General features: G+C 41.5%; 1 protein-coding gene across 3 annotated transcripts in view; it reads left to right on the top strand.

Moving 5' to 3' along the window:
* Nucleotides 1-12,616, top strand: part of LOC136400275 (methylcrotonoyl-CoA carboxylase beta chain, mitochondrial) — a 170,278-nt gene that overhangs the window by 66,597 nt on the left and 91,065 nt on the right. For 2 of the 3 annotated variants that reach the window (XR_010750279.1, XM_066376650.1), the window contains exons 13-16: nucleotides 6,338-6,400; nucleotides 9,292-9,448; nucleotides 10,280-10,394; nucleotides 12,266-12,351. Coding sequence is in view for 2 of the 3 variants with exons in the window: in XM_066376650.1 (XP_066232747.1) it covers nucleotides 6,338-6,400; nucleotides 9,292-9,448; nucleotides 10,280-10,394; nucleotides 12,266-12,351 (421 nt within the window). In the remaining variant the exon portion in view is untranslated. Of the gene's footprint in view, nucleotides 1-6,333; nucleotides 6,401-9,291; nucleotides 9,449-10,279; nucleotides 10,395-12,265; nucleotides 12,352-12,616 lie in introns of all 3 variants that reach the window. The other variant, XM_066376665.1, reaches the window with a different exon arrangement.

Genomic DNA, 12,616 nt, shown 5'->3' on the forward strand with positions numbered 1-12,616 from the left:
CACTGCAGGAAATACTAAAGGGGGTTATCTGACAAGATACAAATAACAAAACAAAACAAAACTACAAGTAAAAAGCTCCAGCAAGATCACAATAAAAAGAATCTGTGGCAACAATGACATAAAAGGGGAGAAGATAAAGATCTACTGTAGCAAAGGAGGATGGAGAGCAGAAGCACTCATAAGATAATGGACTTTTGTAAATATGATAATTTTTCTTTTAATAACCCCTGAAAATGCCACGAGTGAAACACATAGCTTAAAAAGAGAAGAAACAGGAATGAAGTATGGAGTACCAGCAAACAAAGCAACTTACAGAAAAACAAAAGAACCAAATGAAATACAGAGCTATAAGAAAGCAGTATATAAAACGGCTATAGGAAAATTTTAAGTGTCAATAATTACCCTAAATGTAAATGGACTGAATTCACCAGTAGAGGCACCGCTTAGCAGATTGGATCAAAAAGTAATAGCCAACCATATGCTGCCTTCAAGAGATACATCTAAGCTGTAAGGACAAAAGTAGACTCAAAGTGAAAGGTTGGAAAAAATTCTCCAAGCAAATAATGCAAAAAGAAAAGCAGGTGTATCCATACTCATCTGACAATGCTGACTCCAAGACAACAAAGTTAACCAGAGACAAAGATGGTCATTTCATAATGATAAAGGGGACATTGTATCATGAAGACGTAACACTTCTTAATATGTATACATCGAACCAGGGAGCACCAAACTATATAAGAATACATCTCCTAACTGATCTAAAAATAGAAGCAGACAACAACATAATCATACTTGGAGATCTCAACATACCATTGGTGGTTTTAGGTTGATCATCCAAACACAAAAATAAAGATATATTGGCCTTAAATGACACACTAGATCAAATGGACATAATAAACATTAGAGGACATTTTATCCCAGAACTTCAGAGTACATTTTTCTCTAGTGTACATGGAACATTCTCAAGGATAGAACATATTTTGGGCCACAAAAATAACACCAACAAACTCAGGAAGATTGAAATTATACCAAGCACATTTTCTTAAAATAAGGCTTTGAAATTAGAATTCAACAGCAAAAGGGAAGTAAAGAAACCCACAAAAAATATGGAAATTAAACAACATACTTCTAAAAAATGACTGGATCAAAGAAGAAGTAAAAGCAGAGGTCAAAAGCTATATACAGAGAAACAAAAATGACAATACGACATATCAAAATTTCTGGGATGCAGCAAAAGCAGTAATAAAAGGGAAGTTTATATCATTACAGGCTTATATCAAGAAACAAGAGAGCCCAAGTAAACAACTTAACATCACATCTTAAGGAACTAGAAAAAGAAGAACAGAGCCAACCCAAAATTAGCAGAAGAAAGGAAACTGTAAAAATTAGCATATGAAATAGATGAAACAGAGAACAGAAAAACTATAGAAAACCTTAATATAACAAAGAGCTGGTTTTTTGAAAAGATCAATTAAATTGACAAAGCATTGGCTAGACTCATTAAGGAAAAAGGGGAAAGGACTCACATAAACAAAATCTGAAATGAAAGAGGAGAAATTACCACAGATATAGATAGACGAAAGATCATTGTAGAATACTATGAAAAAGTATATGCCACCAAATTCAACAATCAAGAAAAGGATGCCTGACCAGGTGGTGGCTCAGTGGATGGAGCATTGGACTGGAATGCAGAGGACCCAACTTCGAGACCCTGAGGTCGCCGGCTTGAGCACAGGCTCATCTGGTTTGAGCAAAAAGCTCATCAGCTTGGACCCAAGGTTGCTGGCTTGAGCAAGGGGTTACTCGGTCTGCTTTAGCCCCACGGTCAAAGCACATATGAGAAAGCAATAAGGTGCCACAAAAAACTGATGATTGATGCTTCTCATCTCTCTCCTTTCCTGTTTGTCCCTACCTATCCCTCTCTGCCTCTGTAAGAAAAAAAAAAAAAAAAGGAAAAATTCCTAGAACTATACAGTCTTCCCTAGACTGAGTCACAAAGAAGTAGAAAACGTAAATAGACCCATAAGCAGAGAGGAAATAGAAACAACTATTAAAAACCTCCCCCAAAATAAAAGTCCATTACTAGAAGGCTACACTAGTGAGTGCTACCAAACATTCATAGAAAACTTGGTTCCAGTCCTTCTCAAAATCTTCCAAAAAATTGAAGAAGAAGCAATACTTCAAACAGATTTTGTGAGGCCAACATAACCCTCATACCAAAACCAGGGAAGGACAATCCAAAAAAAGAAAACTAGAGACCAGTATCTATAATGAATACAGATGCAAAAGTCCTGAACAAAATACTAGCAAATTGATTACAACAACACATTAAAAAAAAATACATCACAATCAAGTGGGATTCATTCCAGGAGCACAAGGATAGTTCAACATATGGAAATCGATCAATGTAATAAACCATATCAACAAAACAAATATCATATCCTATCAATAGATGTTGAGAAGGCATTTGATAAGATACAACACTCTTTATGTTTAAAACACTCAATAAAATGGGTATAGAAGGAAAGTACCTCAACATAATAAAGGCCATATATGACAGACCGTCAGCTAATATCATACTAAATGGTGAAAACTGAAAGCTTTTCCTCTAAAAGCAAGAACAAGACAAAGTTGCCCATTCTCTGCATTCTTATTCAACATAGTGCTAGAAGTTCTAGGCAGAGCTATCAGACAAGAGAAAGAAATAAAAAGGTATTCCTATTGGAAAAGAAGAAGTAAAGGTTTCACTTTTTGCAGATGACATGATCCTGTATATAGAAAACCCTAAAGGTTCCACTTTTTTTTTTCTGCTCTCCTCTAAAGGCTCCACTTTTGAAAAACTATTAGAAACAATAAACCAATACAGTAAGCTCCCAGGAAACAAAACCAATCTACAGAAATCTATTGATTTCATATATGCCAAAAATGAAACTTCAGAAAATGAACTAAAAAAAATAATCCCTTTTATAGTTGCAACAACCTCAACAAAAAATACCTAGGAATAAACTTAACAAAGAATGTAAAGGATCTATATACTGGAAACTACAAAGCATTATTAAAGGAAGTTGAAAAAGACACAATGAAATGGAAAAATATTCCATGTTCGTGGATAGGAAGGATAAACATAGTTAAAATGGCCATATCACCCAAAGCAAGATACAAATTTAATGGAATTTGCATCAAAATTCTAATATTACTTTTTAATGAAATGGAACAAAAAATAACCAGGTTCGTATAGAACTATAAATAATCCTTAATAGCCAAAGCAGTACTGGGAAAAAATATTGAAGCCAGAGGTATTGCACTACTTGACTCAAATTATACTACTCAGCCACAGTAATTGAAATAGCATGGTAGTGGCAGAAAAATAGACACACTGACCAATGGAACAGGATCAAGAGCCCAGAAATAAAACCACATATATCATCTTTGACAAAGGAGCCAAAAACACACAATGGAGAAAAGAAAGGCTCTTCAGTAAATGGTGCTGGGAAAATTTGAAAGCCAAGTGTAAGAGAATGAAATCTGACCACAGTTTGTCCCCCTGCACAAAAATTAATTCAAAATGGATCAAAGACCTAAATATAAGATCTGAAACAGTAAATTACATAGAAGAAAACGTAAGTGCTAACATGGGCCGTGACCGTAGAAAACAATTTATGAATTTGATCTCAGAGGCAAGGGAAGTCAAGGCAAAAATAAATGAGTGGGACTAATGTATATCAAATTAAAAAGCTTCTGCACAGTAAAAGAAACTGACTACAGCCTGACCTGTGGTGGCGCAGTGGATAAAGCATCGACCTGGAAATGCTGAGGTTGCCAGTTCGAAACCCTGGCCTTGCCTGGTCAAGACACATATGGGAGTTGATGCTTCCAGCTCCTCCCCTCTCCTCTCTCTCTGTCTCTCTCTCCTCTCTCTCCCTCTCTGTCCCTCTTTCTCCCTCTCTCTCTCCTCTCTAAAAATGAATAAATAAAATTTTAAAAAAAATTTTAAAAAACCCCAGCAGTTAAAAAAAAAAGAAACTGACTACAAAACAAACAGACAGACAACTAAATGGGAGATGATATTTGCAAACAACAGCTCTAATAAGGGGTTAATACCCAAAACACATAAAGAACTCACAAAACTCAGCAACAAACAAGCAAGCAATCGAATTAAGAAATGGAAGGAGGACCTGAACAAACAATTTTCCCTAGAGGACATACATCCTGACCAGGTGATGGCACAGTGGATAGAGCTTTGGACTGGAACACAGACAACCCAAGTTCGAAACCCCAAGGTCATGGGCTTGACCACAAGTTCATAATGGGTTGAGGGTAGGCTCACCAGCTTAAGCCTAGGGTCGCTGGCTTGAGCCTAAAGGTCACTGGCCTGAGCCACAAGGTCATTGGCCTTAGACCATGGTGGCTGGCTTGAGCAAGGGGTCACTTGCTCTGCTGTAGCCCCCCACCCCCGTCAAGGCACATATGAGAAAGCAATCAATGAACAAGTAAGGTGTCGCAACAACGAATTGATGCTTCTCATCTCTCGCCCTTCCTGTCTGTCCCTATCTGTTCCTCTGTCACAAAAAAAACTAAACAAATACGAATGACCAACAGATATATGAAAAAATGCTGATTTTCACTAACTATTTGAGAAATGCAAATCTAAACTACAATGAGATACCACCTCATACTTGTTAGATTAGCTATTATCAACAAGAGAGGTAATAAGTGTTGGAGAGGGTATGGAGAAAAAGGAACCCTCATTTACTGCTGGTAGGAATGTAAATAGTACAACCATTATGGAAAAAAAAGTATGGTGGTTTCTCTAAAAGTTAAGAATAGAACTACCATATGACCCAGCAATCGCTTTACTGGGGATATACCCCCAAAACTCAAAAACATTGGTACATAAGGAGACATATAACCCCGTGTTCATTGCAGCATTGTTCACAGTGGTGAAGTAATGGAAACAACCAAAGTGTCCCTTGATAGAGGATTGGATAAAGAAGATGTGGTACATAGATACTATGGAATACTACTCAGCCATAAGAAATGATGACATCGGATCATTGATGACAACATGGATAACCTTGAGAACATTATACTAAGTGAAATAAGTAAACCAGAAAAAGTTAAAAACTCTTTTTTTTTTTTTGTATTTTTCTGAAGCTGGAAACGAGGAGAGACAGTCAGACAGACTCCCGCATGCGCCCGACCGGGATCCACCCAGCACACCCATCAGGGGGTGATGCTCTGCCCCTCCGGGGCGTCGCTCTGTTGCAACCGGAGCCACTCTAGTGCCTGGGGCAGAGGCCAAGGAGCCATCCCCAGCGCTCGGGCCATCTTTGCTCCAATGGAGCCTCAGCTGCGGGAGGGGAAGAGAGAGACAGAGAGGAAGGAGAGGGGGAGGGGTGGAGAAGCAGATGGGCGCCTCTCCTGTGTGCCCCGGCCGGGAATCGAACCTGGGACTTCTGCACACCAGGCCGACGCTCTACCAACCGGCCAGGGCCTAAAAACTCTTGTATATCATTTCTCACACATAGGTGGGATACAAAACAGACTTGTGGATATAGATAAGAGTGCAGTGGTTACCAGGGGGAGTGACATGTAGGGGAGGGGTGGTGGGAAGGGTGTAAAGAGGAGACAAATATAAGGTGATGGAAAATGGTTTGACTTTGGATGATGGGTATACAATATAATGAACAGTTCAAATGATGTGGAGATGTATAGCTGAAATCTATGTACTCCTGTTGATCATTGTCACCCTGTTAATTTTAATTTTCTAAATTAAAAAAAAATGACTTAATCTCAGGGTTAGATCTCTAGTTTCATCTAAAATCCCATTTATTTGGGGTATATTGGTAAGAGAGATGTACTTTAGTACATATAATCTTGGTGTATGAAAGAATTTCAGGTGAGCATTAAATATAAATATCATCATAGATTTCCCTGCAGGGCTTATATTTTATCTTTTTTAAAGTGGAGAACTAGATATTTATCTCATAGTGAGGCTCAGAAAGTCTCACAGACAAGCAGTCAGTCCTTTTTTGTTACATAAATTTTACTTCCTCTATGGAACGTTAGTGATTGACTTCATCTGTGTCACAGCAGCTTCCTACAGCCATGTGCCCCTAATGACACAGGTGACTGCAATACATGTGCTATATAACCACAGTCACATGTCCATTGATAATGGGTAGCACTTCATATTGTTGTTACTGTTTCTACAGTCAGAAAAGCCAAATAGCAGGTATTCTCTTTGACCCAAGTGTGGCATTTGTAGGAGGCATGATGACCCAGATTGGTTAACCCCCCTTTTGAAAAGACTTTCATCTTTCTTGCTTATAGGGAGCTCACTTTATCCAGTTATGCTGCCAAAAGAAGATCCCCCTGCTGTTCCTTCAGAACATTACTGGTAAGAAAATAGTGTATTCAGTTTGGTTACACTTACTTCAGGGCTGCACTGTCCAGCATATCTTCAGAAGTGATCACCACAGTAAGTCTAGTGAACCGTCTGTCTCTGTCCATAGTTACTGTGATATTATTGACTGTATTCCCTCTGCTGTACATTGCATCCCCGGGGGGGACTTTGACTCTGAAGAATGGTGTTATCTATGACAGCTCTCTGGATTTCATGTTCCATAGATGATCTTAATGTGGTGGATGAAATGATTTAAAGTCTCTTGTGGTTCAGGAGTTCTTTTTCATAGAACTCCATGATTTTCCTGTTTACCCTTTCTTGTGTGTTGTATGGTGCCTGACATACAGGAGACACTCAGATAAGTAGGTTAGCTGTAAACTTTTTTTCTTCAGTCTTCGAACTCGTCCATCATTTTCTCTGTTTTAAAGGAAGAAGAGCCTTATTAATTAGCTGTTCGGATCAGGCAAATCGTCATGAGAAGGAGTTTGGCTCTTGACAGTCAACAGAGCTTTATATATTACTGGTGCTAAAACATCTTCATCTTAACTTTAAGATCCTTGGTTAGATGAGTTTTGAGAGGAGTTACATCCAGACTGCAGCCTGAGGGGGCCCTATGTGGCAAACCTTGTAAAAACAGCACATGAAAATTCTGAAACTTCACTAGGGCAGGGCCTTGTGTCTAATAATGAACTGTGACTCATTAGCCGCCGATAAGTTAAACTGTGTGCTTGGAGGACTCCAACTTTTTGTTTTGTTGTATTTTTCCATTTTTGGCTGGGTTGGGGGCAGAAGAACGAGACTGAGTTTGGTTTCGCTACATTGCACTTGAGGGACCTGTGTGACATCCATTTGAAGACATGTAGTAGGCAGTTGAAAAAACACGAGCACGGAAGAGGTGTATTAGCTGGAGGTGAAAAGGAGGGATCATCAGAATGTGGAGACGGAATTTGAAGCTATGTAAATAGAGAATACCTTGAAGAGAGAAGAGGACTCAGGAACAATCTGTGAATAACTGCTTTCTTTCACAAAGATGAGAGTAAAGGAGAAACGGGGCACGATTATGTTGTTTTGTACGGGGGAAGGGAGAAGGAAGGAAAAAGCCAGTTGAAGTGGCTTCAGTCTTGTTCTTTAATATATTTATTGATTTTAGAGAGAAAAGGAGGGAGAGAGAGAGGTATCAGTTTGTTGTTCCACTTATTTATGCATTCATTAGTTGATTCTTGTGTATGGCCTACTGAGGATCGAACCCACAACTTTGGGTTGTGGGGATGATGCTATAATAGACCCTGAGCTGCCCGTGCAGGGTCTTTTTATGTTTCTGAGGATAAAGTCATCTACAGGTACTAAAAGGGCAGTGGGGCCCTGGCCGGTTGGCTCAGTGGTAAAGTGTCAGCCTGGCGTGCAGGAGTCCCGGGTTCGATTCCTGGCTGGGGCACACAGGAGAAGCGCCCATCTGCTTCTCCACCCCTCCCCCTCTCCTTCCTCTCTGTCTCTCTCTTCCCCTTGGAGGCTTCATTGGAGCAAAAGATGGCCCGGGCACTGGGGATGGCCCCATGGCCTCTGCGTCAGACGCTAGAGTGGCTCTGTTCGCAACAGAGCGACGCCCCGGATGGGCAGAGCATCGCCCCCTGGTGGGCATGCCAGGTGGATTCCGGTTGGGCGCATGTGGGAGTCTGACTGCCTCCCCGTTTCCAGCTTCAGAAAAATACAAAAAAAAAAAAAAAAAAGGAAAACAAAAATAAAAGGGCAGTGGCTGGTGCAGGGTGAGAGCTTAGCGTGCTGATACTGGAGAGAGCTATTGTGGGAATATTGCAGGAGTGGAGATTAAGGAGGTTTGATATATTCTGAGTGCCCAGCAGGCTCGGAGGCGTAGCTGGAGGAAGCAGACGGTGCCCGGTGAGACAAGGGCTGTCCGGTCACTACCTTTGTATCCACAGCAGTACAGGTGCTCCATAAAAACGGGTCGGATTGAATGGGATGATTTGAAGCTGGAGGTTTGTGAAGCGAGAACAGTGACAGTCAAGTGGGCTTGTGAGTCTCCAGGTGGGAGAGAGACACGTGAAGCCTGACTTGGTGGTCTTGAGGCAAAGAGGGAGGAGCCCCCGGCTGGGAGGCCAGTGCAGCTGCAGACTAGTTTCAGCAGAGATGGGAGTTGGAAGGAGCAGAAGGATCCCATAATTACAATGAAAACTTCTTTCACTTTGCTGTTGAGGCAGTGACAGGGACTCTTAGCAGCTCTATGAAACATTAATCTATTTCATCAAAGTTTAAGCAGCTCTTCAGAAGGAACACTCTGTATTTTTGAACCAGGTCACTGAATACCGAACCTTCCCTGCTCGGCTAACTACAGTATTTTTCCTTAGTGTGCCATGTCACATTCGGTCATCACCAAGCTACTGGGTTGAGATAAGTCCTTAAAGATAAATTAAATTGAACCCTTACCTTGTTGGAGGATCTCTGCATCCATTTAAACCATTTTAAGAAAATGTATTTATTATTTTACACACTGACTTTACCGAGAGAGGAAAGGTGTGGGGGAGTAAGAAGTATCCACTCATAGTTGCTTCACCTTAGTTGTTCATTGATTGCTTGCTTTATGTGTCTTGACCGGGCAAGCCCAGGGTTTTGAACCGCTGACCTCGGCATTCCAGGTTGATGTTTATCCACTGTGCCACCACCAGCCAGGCCATTTGAAGAACATTTTATTTTATTTCTAAAGCAATCTTTTCTGGGGGTTTATTTCACGTTATCAGTCTTTAGTTAGGCTGAGAGGCCTATAGTAAACTGTAATCTGACGAGGTGCCCTTCATTCCAGTGCCTTGGTGGGATTGACTTCTGCACATTAATCCGTCAGCCAGAAGCTGTCTTTCTGTTCTCTCTCGTAGGATTTATGGTTGGTAGGGACTATGAAGCTGAAGGAATTGCCAAGGATGGCGCCAAGATGGTGACTGCCGTAGCCTGTGCCAATGTGCCTAAAATAACTGTCATCATTGGGGGATCCTACGGTGCTGGCAATTACGGCATGTGTGGCAGAGCATATAGGTACGTGATCATCACAGTTTTCTCTGAAGGAAAGCATCGTCCCTCAGCTGCAATTATAAATAGTGATCCAGTTTATTTGAAATATAGAATGGCATTCATAGGTCTTGAGCAATTATACCGTAATTTGTATCATCCTGGGGAGTGAAATGGAACTTAATATTAAAGGTACTATTGGGAATAAATCCCTGATGGAAATCAGGAAACATTTTGAAATGGCTGATAATGAAAATGCTACTTGTCCTAGCTATGGTGATGTGGCCATATGTTTTGAGAAAGGCATGTAGACATAAATATGCCATGGAAAGAAGTAAGGCTGAAAATCAGTGAGCCAGCAGCTAGCTCAGGAAGGCCAAGAACAGCATTTTGAACACAAGAAAAATAGAAAATAGGACATAATAAGGAAGAAACATAAGATGGAAGAATCAGGAAAGCCCAAGGTTGCTTTGTTTGAAAGGCTGACAAACTCGATGCTCCCCTGGTGAAACTAAAAGATAAAGTGAGAAGGCACAAGTGAGCAGCTCTAGACAGGACAGTAGGACGTGACCACAGATAACAGGGCATGCTTGGAATACTTCTGTACCCAGTAAATCTCCTTGAAATGGAAAAAACAGTTTATGCAAACAGCATCAGAATCACCTAGAGAACTGAGAAAATGTCACCGTTCTGAGGCCCCACCTCTGGAGATAGCCTGGGGTGGGTTCCAGGCGTTGGCATGTTTTTAATTCCCGGCTGATTTCATGTGCACCTGGAAGTTTAAAAGGTAAACATGGGCCCCTGAAAATCTGTGTTGTACAGTGGATTAATTTGGTCATTCATTGTTTTCCCTCATAGCCCGAGATTTCTTTACATGTGGCCAAATGCTCGTGTCTCGGTGATGGGAGGAGAGCAGGCGGCCACTGTGCTGGCAACAGTAGCCAAGGACCAGAGAGCGCGGGAAGGGAAGGAGGTAAATGCCATTTCTTCTCGGTCCCCAGGTCTGGCTTTCACCAGCGCACACCCTGAACCAGGGAGCAGCGCATCCGCATCCGGAGGCCCTCCGTGTCGGGGGCCAGGGTCCAATGTGCTGGGCCCCTCTTTAGAAGACGCTGCCCTGGAAGTGTTTCAGGAGTTGAGACTTTCTCTTTCTCTGTCTGTCTTTTTAGCGCCAATTCATTTGAGGTGCCTTCTTGTGGCAATGTGCAGATGTTTCAGAATCCCAAGGAAACTCTTCAGAAACTGCGAGTGCCAAGGCATCAAGATGTTTGGTTCTTAGTCATTCGCAGTTAGTGAGCTTTAAATAGATCTGGTTTTCTTCTTTGATTTTATGACCTAAAGCAGCAGAATAGTTTTTCCTCTTTCACTTTTAGGTTGTTGTTAAGGAAACCTGGCGTGGGAGGGCTCGGTTCTGGTGGGAATTGATCAGCAGTATTAAAGGGTGACGGTGTAAATGAAGTCAGATGGAAAGGGGCTGGAAGCCTGATGCAAAGGAGATCAGCAAGTGGCCGCTTTTCGAGTGAATTCCTTTGTTTGCGTCTCTGTAGAGTCACCTGAAAGTTTGCATTAATTTTTACTAGCTACAGCTTTTAACTATTCTGTGTGAGCACGAGACCTGAAAATGATTGCATGTTCCTGAATGCTAGGTGCACTGTTTCCTAACAAGGGGCAACATGGAGGAGGCCAGTTTGCTCAGGCTGTCAGTCCTGCCCTTTAGGGAGCAGCTGGTCCAGCGCCTACTTGGTGGTATAGCTAATAAAGAGCCAGGGTGGTTCCTGCCTCCCTGAACGCATCCCACCGTGCCTCACACCCTCAGTTGTCTTCTAGCAGCAGGAACTCTGAAGACCAACTAAGGTTTCAGATTCACCTGAGTATTGAGCAGTGACCAAGCAAAAGGAAAGCTTATACCTGTGTGTATTGTAGCTGTGTGTGTGCCTGCGTGTGTGTGTGTGTGTGTGTGCGCGCGCGCGCACACACGCGCGTTGAGGGTTAATGGGGAGGATGGGGAAATGGTTCTACCTGTTATTTGGAAGACGTGTCTTAAATTCTATCCCAGCACGATTATCTCTGCCTAAATAGTTGTTTTTTGATTATGTAGAGATACAGATATATGAATTCATCTGCTTTTACATAAGAAAGTACAGGGTTTTAGTGGTTCTCCCTCTTAATTCTTGACCTATAAATGATATCAAACTAGGAAAATATGTAACATAAGGTTGAATTTATTTGAAATAAGTCATTTGTTTTGTTGTAGAATATTTTTAAGTTGAAAGTATGTTTTAGGGTTTCAAATTCAATTTGCATAAAGATTTTTACATTTGAAGTGATTATTCCTTGTTTCTGGCAATACTGATGGGCAAGCCATTAAATTTTATGTTAGGGAAAAATATCTGAATTACTTAGGAAATTGAAGAGGTTATTCTGGGTGTGGTTGATATATTTTCCCCTTTGGCTTTAAATTGTTTAAAATATTGTTTGTTTTGGAAGAGAAATTTCTTATTTCTTCACCTTTTTAAAGAATAGCTGCTAAATGCTGTGTAGCCCTTTTGTTATATATTAGAATTCCTTTGTATGGCTGACCGTGCGGGAATACATGACACCTTTGGTTTTGACCTATCATTGAACAGCCCAGACTGTTGTCCCTGATAAGGGAGATGTACATTTCACTAATTCGATAGTCGTGTCTCAGGTGAGAGACGCTTGTTAAAGCATCACCTGTAAGCTGTACTCCCTGAGATGTTGGTTGTAGCATTATCCATGCCACCTGTATCCATTTATTCTGAGGTTCTCTTGGGTGGATCCGTGTTCACTGAAGTGTATTTACTCATGGTCCCTTTCTTTCAGTTCTCCAGTGCTGATGAAGCAGCTTTAAAAGAGCCCATCATTAAGAGGTTTGAAGAGGAGGGCAACCCTTACTATTCCAGTGCAAGGTGGGAGCCAGAGAATGACTAACTCCTTGCTGCGTGCGTGTTGGCGGTCAGGGCAGCAGCTTCACAGTGTTGGGCAGCCAGGATGGTCCAGCCGCTATGAGAGCCAAAAAATAACATTAGGACTCAATTTAGTCCTGCTGTCTCTGTAATGGGAATGCCTGCTGCTGAAACACAGCCCCTTCTCCCAAGCTGGGCTATGGATCCAGCGCCACTGGTCTGATTCTGCCAGCCTCCAGCCCTCTTCCCATTGTTCCTTGAGGGGTCT

Source organism: Saccopteryx leptura, chromosome 1, assembly GCF_036850995.1.
Source record: "Saccopteryx leptura isolate mSacLep1 chromosome 1, mSacLep1_pri_phased_curated, whole genome shotgun sequence".
Lineage (NCBI taxonomy): Eukaryota > Metazoa > Chordata > Mammalia > Chiroptera > Emballonuridae > Saccopteryx > Saccopteryx leptura.